Genomic DNA, 15,000 nt, shown 5'->3' with positions numbered 1-15,000 from the left:
TTCAACACTCGGAAAACTTCTCTTGACCTTATCACTGTTTTGCTTACGTAGTGTTGTAAACTATATGTAACTTATTTGATCTCTTCTTTTTTGAAATATGTCTGTCCTGCCATGCTGGCAAAAGAATAATACTCTTTTTATGCTCAGACTCGCCTAGCCAAGCCGGCAAGAGCAAACAGATCACAATCACAACACCAGAAACCCCCACAGAATAGGCATTTCCGAGTTCAAGTCTGCCTCCTCTTCAAAGCGAGTCTACGTGCGAAGTTTTTGCGATCAGTGTAATTAGTTCTACTTTACATTTGAATGAAAACTACATGTAATTTTCATAAGCAATACTTCGCACTTAGACTCGCTTTGAAGAGGAGGCAGATATGAACTCGGAAATGACCTATTTTATGAACAAGGGAAGTGAGACACGGCTTGCAGTTCAAAGTCCATCCTACCCGAGGAAACTTAAAATAGTTTAACCAACTATGGGAAAAATTTTAAAAGGCCGCTTATACTCTTTTAATAGCTATTTTAAGATGACCAGCCTTACCATATTACTGAAGTGACATACACAAATATATCAAACTGTAAAAATGTGATTAGATTTTTAACCTACCCAAACGAGTCAACCATCTTTGAAAGAGCAACAGATATGTGCATCCTGGTGGTGTTGGACACCGCAAGAGCTTCTCCGTCCGGTGAATCGACAGCAGCTGTACCAGCAGCAACCACCATCAACTTACGAACTCCTGACGATGGAAAATGAGAAATTAACGTGAAAATGTTGAAGAGCTTTGGGGAAAAGGCGGTAAGGGAAGAGAGGATTAGGAAAGGGTTGACACGAAAATTCGGTGGTTTGTAGCCAACTGTACCAAGGTTAGACAGAACACCTTGTTCAAAAATAACCAGAATTCACTTGTACAAGGAGTTGGGGGAAAAGACAAACTCGGGGACAACACAAGCTCCAAATGCAGGCACGCGGAGAAGAGGACTAATGAGGCCGCTACACTGTAGTTTGTTGGACGAGTTGAGGGACAGGATGGGTTATGTGGAGAAACTAGAGGAAATGATGATTAGTGTGTAGAGTGTGGAAAATGAGATTCAGAAGATGGCATATTGGAAGGCTCTGGGTCCGGATGGTGTACAGTAAGGGAGTTTAATGTTAAGAGGTTTTAGTCGTTACATGGATTGATCTCGGAGAGGTTGCAGGGTTTTTTAGGTAATGGGGAGGCGCCATGCCAGAGTGGATGGTACAGGGGAGAACCGTGCTGATACAAAAGGATCGTGACAAGGGAACAATGGCTAGTAACTACAGCCCAAATGCATGTTCGCCGTTGATGTGGAAGCTACTCACTGGGATCTTTGTAGAAAAACTGTCTCACGGGACATTTGAAGGGAAATAGGTTGTTTCCAGATGAGCAGAAGGAGTGTAAGAAGAGGTCACGGGGTAGGAAGGATCAGTTAGTGAGAGGTGAGGCTTGGGTGAAGAAAGGTGTTTGGTGATGGAGTGGGTAGATTATCAGAAGACTTTAACTGATTAGAGTATAATGTGAAGTGCTAATTTTGTACCCCATATGAACCATCTGAGCGTTAGCCCTACTAATGGAAATGGGCCCACACAAGGACTGAGAAAACCTCTGACCAGGGTGGGAAAGGCCTATGATACGGTACCCCATTTGCGGATTGTTAAAATGTTGGAAACGGTGAAGGTGGGCACTGGCTGACAATGTGAAGGGTTTTTTGAGAGGAAGTATGAGGAATTGGAAAACTCTGTTGTCATCAAAATAATGGCCAGATGATCTGGACACCGCTCGTGCATCATTGGAGTTTGATAACCGTCATCAAAATCACATTAACTGATCCAAAAGCACAGATTAATAATTTTGTCTCTCTTGGGGGAAATCTGTGCTTTTTGATCGGTTAATTTGATTTTGATGACGGTTATCAAATTCCATTGATGCACGAGAGGTGTCCAGATCATCTGGCAATAACAAAAACCTGAGCGAAGCTTGGAAATCGAGCAGGATTTAAGTTTGCAGAGCCGTGTAAACGCGATGATTTTTGGCAAGTTGCAAGCAAAATTATCGACTTTCTACGTGCCCAAGGCTGGGAGGCGAGCGACCTTTGGAAGTAAGGGAAATTCGGCTAAATTCTGGAGGCACTCGGTCGTGAGAGGTCTTGGAAGTTGCACGCCTTGTCTATTTATATTGTATGTGGCAACGCATGGGATCTGAAGAGGAAATCGAAGCGTCCCAAAAACCCATCAAATCACTCAGGACAACGCAGAAAATAGTGGGTGAGTGAACTTTATTTATCTGGCTGTCCATAAAATGAATTTTCGAAAAGAAACATTGCGGTTTGAAGTTGTTATGGAACATGTTCCTCGATCCGTTGAATCGGCCGTTACAACTGTCTCAAAATAACGTGACGTCACGCGCCCCCGCATCCTTAGGGTTGCCTGCCTGTGATCTAGTCTGACACAACCCTATTTCACATAACAAATTATAATACCAAAATAATCAACCATGTACCTCCAACTTTTACAAAGACTTCCACAGCAAGCTTATTCTTGGGAACAACTTTAATAAAGACATCGATGATGGCATCTCGAGCCTCTGAACCCACTCTGTTAATTAAGAACACCAGATTTAAAGCTATGTATAAGTAACAAAAAGGGTCAAATCCCCCACACCCCCCCCCCCCCTTTAGGAATGTTGGACAAATCCCCCCACCTCTCTCTTAATCTTTCCAACCAACCCCATCCCCCTGACAATGTTTTGGGTTTTCTATTATTGCTTAGATTTAATGTACTTTTTCGGTTATCAACATTGAATGGGGAAGAAGATACCCTACGAGCAGTTGGTTTCAGCTACGCTTCCCGAGAGAGAAACCACTGCGACCAACCGTTAGTCTCTTTGAGTGTGCCGCCGTCCAGCGCCAAGGACGAATAAATTAAATTTAAACCGGTAAAACGAGTTAGTAAACTTGTTTTGGCGCTTGCAAGTGCGTTCAGCTACGTAACTGCTGCGTTTGGACGAGTCTGCTGTGTAGTGATTTCCCGCGAAATAAGACGAATTGACGTCAAATACATCACGTGGGGTGTGACGTACTTCGCACATGCTCGATGGAAAATCAAACGGTTGATCGCAGTGGTTTCTCTCTCGGGAAGCGTGGGAGAAACCAACTGCTTAGCTCATACGTTTTGTTTTCCCATTTCAGACCATGTGCTGTTACTCTAGAGAAGTTTCTTTCAAATGTCATCTTACGCACGTGCTTATGTACGTATAACTTAAGGGAAAAAAGACTCCCTTGAGAAAATCACGTGGTCTGAAATGGTAAAACAAAACGTACAAGCTAAAGAGGTCAATTGTGGTGTTTCCAGTACAGTTCCCCCAAATACTTTTGTCACTTATTGTTGGTTAAATTGAAATGAAACTACCTGTAGGTTGATATATATGGGTTATTGACCAAGCGTGAGGTCAAGATGGCTGGATATAAGTTCTTTTTTGCGTGTTTATGGTCGAAGTCCATAAACACGCCAAAGATCGCTCCATCTTACCTGCTCGGGTAGCCAATCACAGCGCAGGACTTGGTTCATCTTACCCACTCACGAAGCTAGTCAAATTATAATTTGGGCTTTTACCCTTCAAAACGTTGTTTTCCTTGGGAGTAACAGAGGTAGGAAAGCTACAGGTGAGTCATATTTTGGCAGGGGGGTTCCCCCAGACATATTAGGTGGAGGCAGCGTGCTCCAGTGGTTAGGGTGCTGGTCTTGAATTCCGGAGACCCTGGGTTCAAGACCCGTTCTGACCACTGACTGAATTTGTTCCTGCTGATCCCTGGTTCAACTTCGTTCCCAGCTGCACTTGTAAATAGCCAGCTGGTTTGCCTTCAGCCAGTTGGGATTCTTAACAGTTGTTGTTGTTGTTGTTGTTGCGTCTCAGGGGAGCGGTCTATTGAGTATATCTGGTATGGTATTGTATTGTACTGCTGTTATTCCACACTCCAATTATGCACAGGATTTATTTGGAAAAAAAGCGTGACCTACGGTATAAGGTGTGAATATGTTACTTACCTTTCACTAATAACAGCATCCAGAAGTAATGTTAAAAGCCCCTCTACTTCCTCCTTATTTTCTAAAATTATGAAACACTTGTTGCTGATTAGAAAGTCTCAGGTCGCCATATTTTAGGTTTGTGTAGCTTGTCAGAAAGCCTTCTTTCTATAACATTCTTTGTGTCATTGAAATGTGCAGGATTCAAACATCAATGACTTTGAAGGTAAGGTGTAAGAGCTCTCACGCTTATTGACACCCATGCTCCAACAAGAGATTAATACCGGCAATGCTGGAAATAATAGTCGGTCATCGGACATTGTCCGACCAAATTTTGAAAATGTCCGGCCAATTTCACATTATGATCGGACACGATGACCGAACACGTCACCAGCACATCTTGAGTTCTCTTCTTCAAGGTGTTGTCAGTCAATAACTTATGTCCGGTCCAATTTGTCAAATGTCCGCCCAAAAGGAAGATTTGAAAGGACATATGTCCCCTGAATAAATAAAAAAAGTACCTAAATTCTTTGGTGGTTCTTGATTTTTGTTATCTTTTTTATCTGGCGGTTTAGGAATTAGTGAATCAAGAGCTTGTTGTGGAACTAAGACAGCTGCTGTTGCGACTTCTTTTTCAGGCTGGTGATGAAAAGTACAGGTAAGTAAAGAAAAGCACAATTTTGATAAGCTCCAACAAACTTCTTTTGGCTGCGAGTGGGAGCATGTGAAACAACCACTGACTTTAATTAACGAAATTAATGTATATTTGAAATCTATTTGGAGAGTGATCAGTCCTTTCACTGGAACGCACAAGCCGAAAAAATTGACCTGCTCCAAAGTGAGTGGCTTCATAGCTCAGTTAGTAGAGCAATGGACGTTTTGTCACCGGGTGGCCATGCTGGTCAAAGACAATAGAGTTCGTACCCCAAGTCTAGTTGATGTGTTTGGAAGCCAGTTCAGAGGGCGCAAAACAAAAGTTTTCAGTCCCTTGGGACTCAAAATGGTTGCCAAGTGAAAAAGGCCTATTGCACCGACATCGTAGAGGTCATGGGCTCAAATCACCATTAAAGCCACCTGAATTTTTCTAGTGTGTATTAAGAGACAATTATAATGTTTAGTTATATCCAACTAACTAATTGTGAGGATCTCTTCTCTCTTGTCACTTTTAATCAATAATGTAGTACAGTAATATCTTGATAATTTATTAGCAGGCAAGTCAGAACTTTAAAGAAAACAACAAAACCTTTAAGTTTAAAAGACATGTTTCGACAGAAACTTCTGTCATATTTGGTTGATTAATGTACAAAGCATTATAAGTTGAATTTATAAGTAGGAAAGAGTGCTAATTATGCTAGTAACAAATGTACGTAAAACGTGACAATGTGACAATGTGAGAATTAAAAGGATGGTTAATTCTCACATAGACCTTTGCATAAATGGCGCCCAAATTTGAATAACAATACTTGATACATCCTTAGCCTCACATTCATGAGAAAAATCCTTTGTGTTGAAACATAAACACGAGGCTATGGATGTATCAAGTATTGTTATTCAAATTTGGGCGCCATTTACCGGGTATGCAAAGGGTATATTGTCACGTTTTATATACATTTCGTTGTTACTAGCATAATTAGTACTTTTTCCTACTTATAAATTCAACTTCTAACGCATTGTACATTAATCAACTGAAGATGACAGAAGTTTCTGTCGAAACATGTCTTTTAAACTTAAAGGTTTCGTTGTTTTCTTTAAAGTACAGTAATATGTATTAAATCAAGCTCCAAAATAACTCATGTCGATTAGCAATTGTACATTCTATATACAGTGAAGTTGTACAAACGTACTGTGTGCATAATGAGCCTGAACTGACCCTGTCATGTGACCTTTTGGACTCCACGATGTTGCTTTCATTAAAAAAAGTTCTACAAACTGAAAAAAATTGTTTTTTTTTTCTATTTTCCATCTAGTTATTAAATAATATTAATGATAAATTTTAAAAATTGATGGTTAGACACAACAAAATCCTCTAAAATATTCAACATGTTCCGAACAGGGCTGACAGCTTTTTCCACTCCCACTCATACAGTGGACTAATGCATACAACCCTCCTACATGAATTTCCGCAACAGTTCTACAATGGAAGCACAGTGATGAAGCCATAATGAGCTGTATGATAATGTACTTTCACTAGAATACATGTACATACCGATTCAAGAAGAGTTAAAAGCCTCGGTAGCGTGACTCCAACAAGTACTGATAAAGTCTGTGTGTGATAATGCAGAAATACAAGGAATTACTCCCCATCAAGACTTGTTACTACATGCATATAATAGTAAAGGTTGATTTTGTCCTATAGAAGATGTGAATGGGTTAACAACATCTACATGACTGTAGGTCACCTACGAGTGAGTCTTACAGTACATAATAATAATTATTGTAGATTTTACTATGCGTAATGCCAGAAGATTATTTTTACTCGTAATTTTGGGCACTTCACTGTAGCTGTGAATGCGTTAAAAAACAAGACTGCCACAGTTTCAAACCAAGTTTATGAACAAAACTTTAATTTTAGCCAAAGAAATACAAACAGTACTTTAATTAAACCTGTCTCTTTCTGTGTTATTGTACAAAAAGACTGAATGAGAATTAAATTATAAAAATGATGGATACACGTAAATTTAGTAAAAAGCGTTATGATATCATCATTACCCTTAACTTGGAGTTGGTACAAAGCCCTTTAAGAACTTTCAGCATCGCCACAGTCTCTTCATTAGATCCACTGTTCAACAGTGATATGACCCTGGGTAATTCCCCTGCAAGGAAAAAACTCAAAAAGTATAATTGTCTCTGTCAGTTGCTATATAAACCCACTGACTCCTATGGGTATCCATCCCCGCCAAAATTCCAACTTGTTGTTCTTAAATCCAAACCTTCAATTTAAAGTCGCAATTGTAAATTCAAACATTCAATTTGTCAATTCAAACATTCATTTCGGCAATCAAATATTCCATTCCGAAGTGAATGTTTGATTGACGAATTGAATGTTTGAATCGCCGAATTGAATGTATAAATGACAAATTGAATGTTTCAGTTGCCAAATTGGATTTTTGGATTGCTGAATTGAATGTTTGAATTGACGAATTAAGTGTCTTAATTTCCGAAAATTTTGAATGTTTGAATTGACAAACTAAATAAACAAAAGAAGAACGCAAACATAACAATACCTAATCAACAAGGCCTAATCAGAATAACAATGTTCTTTTGTCTTCCGCCATTTTGGTCCGGTATATGAAAGTCTACCCAAGGTTTGTGTTTAAGAACAACAAGTCTGAAATTTGGCGGGGATGGATACCCATAGACTACTAAACCACCCCTCCCTCCCTCCCCCCCCCCCTCCCACAATGACACGTAAAATCGTCTGACATTAGACAGAGTAAAATCTATTACATCTCCTTCCCCAGGGTCAATGGGTTAACTACAGTACACGTGTCCTCCCGACCCATGCATCTGCAAAGACCCAGCACTATATTTTGACCTTGTATCTTGATCCTGTACATGTGACTGAAATTTCTTATTTGTGATTTCTGTTTTCTTTAAATTACCGGACGGGTATTAGAGAACTAGTATTTTGACAGTCCATTATATTAAAGTATTATTACGTATTTGAAGTGTTATGTTCTTCGATCTCCAGCAGAATGATCTCACCTCCTCTGAATATCCTTTGTGCACCTGGTTCATCATTGGCCAAAATAACAAGATTCTTCACAGCCTACAGCAGCAACAAGAAGGACAAGCAGGCTCCAATCCATTTCTCATCAAATAAAACCGAATGCCAGTGACTGAAACACTAACTGCCACTGCCTTAAAATGTGGCGTTACCTACACTGTATTGTACGCAAAATGGTATCCCATACAGGCAACAACTTTACTGCTGCATTTTTATCTGAGCAGGATATACAATTGAGTGTGAATGAGAAAAATGGTCTACTTTTATTAAATTAAATGATCTTATTCACTGCACAGAAAGTACTGTTAGCAGTAACAGTTGTGGAATTTGCCTAAAAGCATTGAACTACAGTACAGTACAGACAAGTCCAGCCCACTACAGAATTATGCTCAACCCACACTGATAATGACAAGAAATAGAATGTAATGTGAGATACATGTAGTGGTTTCATTGATATTCTTTTTGAAAAAGCTCTACAGGCTACTGTACATGCACTGTAGTTTGCATAAATATTAAAAGCCAGCTTCAATTAAAAAAAAAACAATAATAATTATTTAATATCATGTACCCAAATACCACTAATTTACCATTATTAACAAAGCATGGTTTGCAACCTACCTGCCAGAAACCCATTCTTCAGTCATTTACAGGCAAAAATAGAATACAAGCTATAAAAGACTAGTATTAAATATCAATTTTTTTTATGGACATGTATAACCAAGCATTTTAAAATAATATTGATATCATACCTGGGTCCGTTTTTCCTTGTTGTCTTCATTACTAAACAGTGAATTAAACATCTCATCTACTAGTCCATCAGTGGTGCGGCACATTTCTGTCTAAAATAATTAAAGGGACACGGAAAAAGCTAAAAAGCACCCACAGTGCACTGAAAGTACTTTAATAATGTCTGTTTTACAGTATTACAGAGTGTACAGTGTCCCTGTTCTTATAGCGGAGCTCCGCGCGCGTACAGAGCACAATTGTTAAGAAAATATGGTAACCCATCAATGCAAGAAAGCTTGGTTTTAATTAGCCATGACGTCATCGACCGTCTTTACGTACGTCCACCCCTCAAGGTATGCATATGTGAAGAGTGTCTTCATGATGCTAGTTTACAGCATACATATTTGATATTGGACATCCATGTTTTGATCAATTGACAACTGTAAAAACAAGGTATCCGCTGACCAGTATCACGTGACCACATCGCTTGCTCAACTTAGAGCTCACTGAGCTCAGCTGTTTTTTTTTTTTAAGTTGACTGCTGACCACGTACTGGTTTTCGATTGGATTGCAGGTTCAACCCACCTAAACATAAACAAGGCTTCATTTTTCGCGCACTTTCTGTGGCTCAACGCAGCTAAACGGCCATACTAGTCATCAACTATAGTCCTTTAGCAACAAAGCCCATAAATACGAACCCCCACGCATGACCACCACAAGCGGCCGCTGACTGCATTGGTTCAAGTTTAACTTAGACTAGATTACATTCAGCAACATTTAAACTCATCGCCAATAGACGAGCTTGGAGAACGTGCCTTGGGTTAGGTGGAGCCATGCGTGATGCAAGTCAAGTGTGCAAGTATCCATGGCAACCCTGAGAGCGGCAACCACCCAAACCCTTTGCCCAACAAGGTGCTCGGAAGGGCGGAGGGCCCGCGAGCAGGGTAGACATGGCACATACGGCATTCCAAGAGAAGACTAACCACCTTTCCCTCGCCCAGCCAGAGCTACTACACAGTCAACGCTTTTCGTGTTCAGGTGGAAAACGATTTGGAAGATGTTTTCTTTCTGCATTTTTCGCTGGTTTCAATCCAGTTTGACATATCATGATATCTGTGGTCTACACTGGTAGCTATTATTCAAGTCAGTCATATCGCACGGATATAAACTTATTAGCTCAGTGTTTATGTTTAATTTGCTTAGAGCTGCTTTTTTCTTTGTATTGCAATTTTTGGCATATCTTTAGAAGCTCTGATAAGGTTACATGATGCCTGGAGGACCAATGTATAGAACAGAAATGAAAGGAGAGAATACCAGTAATAGCTCATAGTTAGTGGAAGAAGCTACTCCACAAATTTTTTCCTCGGGCGCTAAACCGTTTGTTATTTTTACGGATACAGCACTGGCCGCAGGAATAGCAGCATTACACGCGCGTATCATGCGTGTAAGTCCGCCATATTGCGCGCATTTTACACGCAAAATTACGCGCGCGTTACGCGCGAGTAAAAAATACACGAAGTTGTGAGTAAAAAAATTACACGCAAATTCTTCACAGTGCGTGTAAAATTTTACACGCAGAGTTTCGTGTAAAAGAGGGCAGAGTATTTAAAGTTGTACATCAATTTGTAGCGGCTTTTTCACGAAGAACAATGTTGCATGTCTAAAAGCACTACTGGTTTCCGAAGAATTTATTCAGCTTTGCATTTCAACATTTTCGCAACAAGTGTCCACTTCATTTGAATAGTCAAAAATTGACTTGACTTGTTTTGCTGTGGTCATCGTCTGAATATCACCGCGTGTTTGGATGCATATTTCAAGAACGAAAATCGAATTTTTACTGTCAACTGGAATTAAATAACAATTACCTGTACTCTTTTGGACATAAAGAAAAAGTTGATTTCTTTGTTTGTGTTGCTCTAAAATGCGAGCGAACAAGTGCTTTTTTAATCCGTTTGCCCAATTGGTTTTCGTTGTGCCTTGACAGTGACAATTAAGACAATTTTGCCCTTACGCTATAAACACGTCATTGCAATGAGTGCTCGTAAAAATTAATTAGGGGAAAACTCACTAGCAGAATCATTTTGTTCATTAAAAGCACCTAAACGTTATTAATTTTAAGCGTTGCAGCGGATCTTGTTTAAAGTTCGTCCTTTCTTGGTTGCATTGCGGCATTTTGCCGATTCTTGTTGCAAGCCAACCTGGCGTGTTTCAATGATCTAAATGTGAATGATCTCGTTTTCAGAGATAAAGTGGAATGAAGTAATTCAGTAAACTCTTCTTTGACCTTGAACTAAAAAAGTTTTTTTTTTTATGGCTTCTAGTTTTGGCATGATTCCTATTCGCTATTTCACTCTGAAATGGCTTTTTGCTTTTCCATTTGCTCGCTGAGGGTGTGCTTGTTTTCTTTTAACACTCATGCGGTTCAAGAAAAATGCATCGCCAAAGTGGTGAATTCCAAAGTAAATTTCAGTCGAAAAACCGATATTGTACTCGTGATCCATGCGATATCGGTTTTTAGGTAAAATTTGCTGTGGAATTCACTAGTTAGCAATGAATTTTTCCATAGAAGAAAGCAAAGAGAATGATTTAATTATGAAGCAGCAACTGGAAACATCAAAACGTGGAAAATTCGAAACCTTCTATTTTCACTATAAACCCTTAACCGGTAGTAAGAATAAATATCCAGGAAGCTTCCCTTTTAGGCTTGGCTAAGTCTATATAACTTAATATGTTGTTAGTAAACACCACATACAGTATTTTAAATTTGCCGCATTTACATAAATGTAGCACCTCATAAATTTACAAGCTAAGGTTGAGGCAACCTTACCGATGTACAATGAATGTACCTTTAATAAATTAAGAGTTATCCATTAATAATGAATTTAATAATGCTTTCACACTTTACATGTACAATCATGTACATGACTTTGTAGACTTCTATAAATTTGTGATCCTGAAGCCATTCTTTTTATTCAAGAATAAACCAAGAGTAATCAATTATCAAATTTGACTAACCATCACCAAAATAATTATTAATGTTTTCAGGCTTTAATTTTGTGTGGTTGCCATTGTAACGTTTCACTATCGGATGGCTATTGGAAGCACACTTAAAGCTTGGATAAACACAACTTTAATAAACTACACGAGGCTGCCAGGTTAGTTTCGCCGGGTCGGTACACTACTCGGTAGTTGTGGCACTGCAAACGGAGAACCCATCGCTCGATTCTTGCCTATGGTTTGGATCTACTTCTAAAAATGCACTCGAGAGGTTTGTGGTCCGTTTCTAACTCGAAATCACGCCCATACACATACAAGTTGAACCGTTCACATGCCCATACTAGGGCGAGGGCTTCTTTTTCTGTATGAGCGTACCGTCTGTCGACCTCAGTAAGGTTACGCGAGGCATACGACACAGCTCCCCATTCCCCTCCTTGAAACTGGAGTAACACTGCTCCCAGGCCGTCTGGTCCGGCGTCTGCCACTATCCTTGTCTTGCAATCCCCTCTGAAATAAGCCAGTGCTTTCGCTGACGTCATGAGACCTTTGAGCTCTTCGAATGCCCTTTGTTGTTCGACACCCCAAATGAAGGCTTGATCTTACCGCAGCAGCTTCCGTAGAGGTTCAGCAACTTGTGAAAAGTTCGGGATGAACTTTGATGAATACTGGACTAGCTGTACAAATGAGCGCACTTCGGAGGCATTCTTTGGGGGTTGTGCGTTCACGACTGCTGCAATCTTCTCTTCACTTGGCGAAACTCTTTCACGACTCAGGTTATGTCCAAAAAAGGTTAACTTGTGTAATCTGAATTGACACTTGGCTCCATTTAAGGTTAAACCCCTCTCTCTCAGGCGCTGAAAAACTGCATGTAGATTCTTATCATGCTCTCCGGCATCTTTCCCATGAACGATTAGGTCATCAGCTATGTTTGCCACTCCCTTGCAACCACGTATAACATCGGATATGATCCTCTGGTACTTCTCAGGGGCTGACGAGATACCGAACATAAGCCGCTTATACCTATACAGCCCTCGGTGGGTGACAAATGTGGTGATTTCTCTTGACTCTTCTTCTAGTTCAACTTGGTGGAACCCCCACCTGAGGTCAAGTTTACTAAAGACAGTTGACCCATTAAGATCGTAAAGAACTTCTTCTATCGTTGGTATCGGATGACGTTCGCGAATAATCGCTTCGTTTACCCTTCTCATATCTACGCAAACTCGTATGTCGCCGTCCGGTTTTGGGGCTACCACGAGTGGTGATATCCACGACGTTGGTGTGTCTGGCACTTCTTCTATGATGTCCTTGCTAAGGAGATCATCCAATTTGAGATCTACTTTGTCCCTTAGTCCAAAAGGGAGTCTACGTACTTGCTGAGCTACAGGTTTAACTTCTTTATTAATGTGTAGCTTGAGGCGATAATCTTTTAGCTTTCCAACCCCAGTGGGTATGTCAGCATAACTCTCCCGTATGTCCTGGTCACACCCTTCTTCCACTATGGAACAAATATTAGGAACGTTCTCTGGTCCTACGCGTAACACGTTAAGCTTTTCGGCTGTTTTCTTTCCCAGCAAAGGTCTTCCTGTTCCCTTAATGACCGTGAACTCATCTACACACTCTGCTCCGTTATCTTCACATACTACCTCTGCCACAAATGTTCCTACGACCTCGAGCGGTTCCTTCTGTCCGTACGCAAATAACCTCCGACACTTGATGATTCACCGACACTTGGGATTCACATTCGATCCGATTCTGTTTCATGTTATTCCAAGTGTTGTAGTCAATCAGGTTACATGATGCCCCAGAGTCAATAAGTACACTGTCTAACACTACTCCTCCTACCTTGAGTGTAATTTCTCCAACTCTCAGCCCTCCTCCAACAGTAAATGCATAACCATCTCCTTCTCCAGAGACCCCTTTTGCTACTAGATAAGCTTTCTTCTTAGTTTCTGGAACAATCCCCTTCTGGCTACTCGAAGACAGTTTCTTGTTTCCACAACAGACCGCAAAATGTCCACGAGCTCCACACTTTCCACACTCTTTATTCTTAGCTGGGCAACACGAATCCCTTGCGAAATGGCCTAGACGGTTGCAGTTGTAGCATGCTTTGGGTTGTTCGGCCCCAGGCCCTCGCAATCTGATGTTTGACCCTTCTTTCTTAGGGTAACGCCCTCTTCCCTTCGTTTGGAACTTTTGTTTTTTAACTGAATTAACTTGATCTCTGCTACTAACCGATGACTTGTTCATCGACTCCATCTGCGCGTCTACGGCTTCATGACTTCTTGCAATGTCTTGTAAGTCTTTTAAAGTAGCATTTGTTTTCTCCAGAAACTTTCGTCTGAGCCTGCCGTCTCGGCATTTCTCGATCAGTTGGTCCCGAATCGTCTCATCCACCCTCGCAAATTCACATGTAATCGCCTTCTGCCTTAGCCTGCAAACAAACTGGTCTACTTTCTCATGTGATTGTTACTACATTTGCCTGAAAACATGGCGTTCAAAAGGCACGTTTACTTTCGGTACAAAGTAGCTGCTATCCAATAGCTCCACAACATCTTTGTAATCTCTTAATTCTTCCTCCGGACCGGCAAGCGTGTAATACAAATCCTGAACTTCTTGTCCTGCGGTGTGCAACAAGAGAGCAACCTTCTGACGATCTTCCACAATCCCTTTTGCCAACACCTACAAATCGAAAGAACGTTTCCAACGCTTCCAACGTACCGATAAAGTGTGGGGTTCTGCCCTGGGTTCGAAACAGGGTAGACTTCGTACTTCATTTGTCCGGATCGCTGTTGGCTGACTTGGCCCGGCTGGTTGACTAGTGTTTTGTTCACTCATTACACTCACAAACTGCGTTTCCTTCGTGTAATATTTCAAAAATAATTACGCCAAAAATTCCGTAAATCCCATCCTCGTCGCCAGTGTAACATTTCACTATCGGATGGCTATTGGAAGCACACTTAAAGCTTGGATAAACACAACGTTAATAAACTACACGAGGCTATACAACATGGCGGATCTCTCTCCTTAGATACCCATAACTCCGCGCGTTACATAGGTCCGCATAGCATACTTGCAAGACACTACGGCCATGCAGCCCATAAGGCTGCAATCAGTTCAATTTTTTTTTTAATTTTTATCCACCCATCAAGGCTGTGCTCTAACGGCGCCCGCTTGCCGAAGGCGACTAACATTTGGCTTCGGGCGAGTGAGAAAAATTACCCGGTCGCCCGGCCGGGCACTTTGGCTTGTTGTATTTCTAGCAGATAGGGCGGCTAAAAATTTTAATATGCTGGTGGTTACAGTAATGTTTACGAAACCTCTCAGAAAAGGTTTTTTCTTCGTAGAAAACAATCGGTTCAAAATTTCACGTGTAACATAATCCGTGACTTTGCATTTGATGGCCTGGGGCCGCACGAATTGCGATTCTTTCTCCAAAAATAGCCTTAAATTTGGAACGTGGAGTTTGGCATTTCTTGATTATCGTTTTAAAAAAGAGTTCTTACTT

General features: G+C 40.7%; 1 protein-coding gene across 1 annotated transcript in view; it reads right to left on the bottom strand.

The window, feature by feature from the left end:
• LOC138003610 (protein unc-45 homolog B-like) overlaps positions 1-15,000 on the bottom strand; it is a 57,417-nt gene that overhangs the window by 32,531 nt on the left and 9,886 nt on the right. The window contains exons 6-13 of the mRNA XM_068849767.1: positions 8,522-8,611; positions 7,751-7,814; positions 6,755-6,858; positions 6,252-6,308; positions 4,567-4,684; positions 4,067-4,127; positions 2,523-2,617; positions 608-740 (exon numbers count right to left, since the gene is read on the bottom strand). Coding sequence (XP_068705868.1) covers positions 608-740; positions 2,523-2,617; positions 4,067-4,127; positions 4,567-4,684; positions 6,252-6,308; positions 6,755-6,858; positions 7,751-7,814; positions 8,522-8,611 — 722 coding nt within the window. The remainder of the gene's footprint in view (positions 1-607; positions 741-2,522; positions 2,618-4,066; positions 4,128-4,566; positions 4,685-6,251; positions 6,309-6,754; positions 6,859-7,750; positions 7,815-8,521; positions 8,612-15,000) is intronic.

Source organism: Montipora foliosa, chromosome 5, assembly GCF_036669935.1.
Source record: "Montipora foliosa isolate CH-2021 chromosome 5, ASM3666993v2, whole genome shotgun sequence".
NCBI classification, from domain to species: Eukaryota; Metazoa; Cnidaria; class Anthozoa; order Scleractinia; family Acroporidae; genus Montipora; species Montipora foliosa.
The sequence above is the reverse complement of the archived record's forward strand: the minus strand, read 5'-3'. Positions and strand labels throughout refer to the sequence as shown.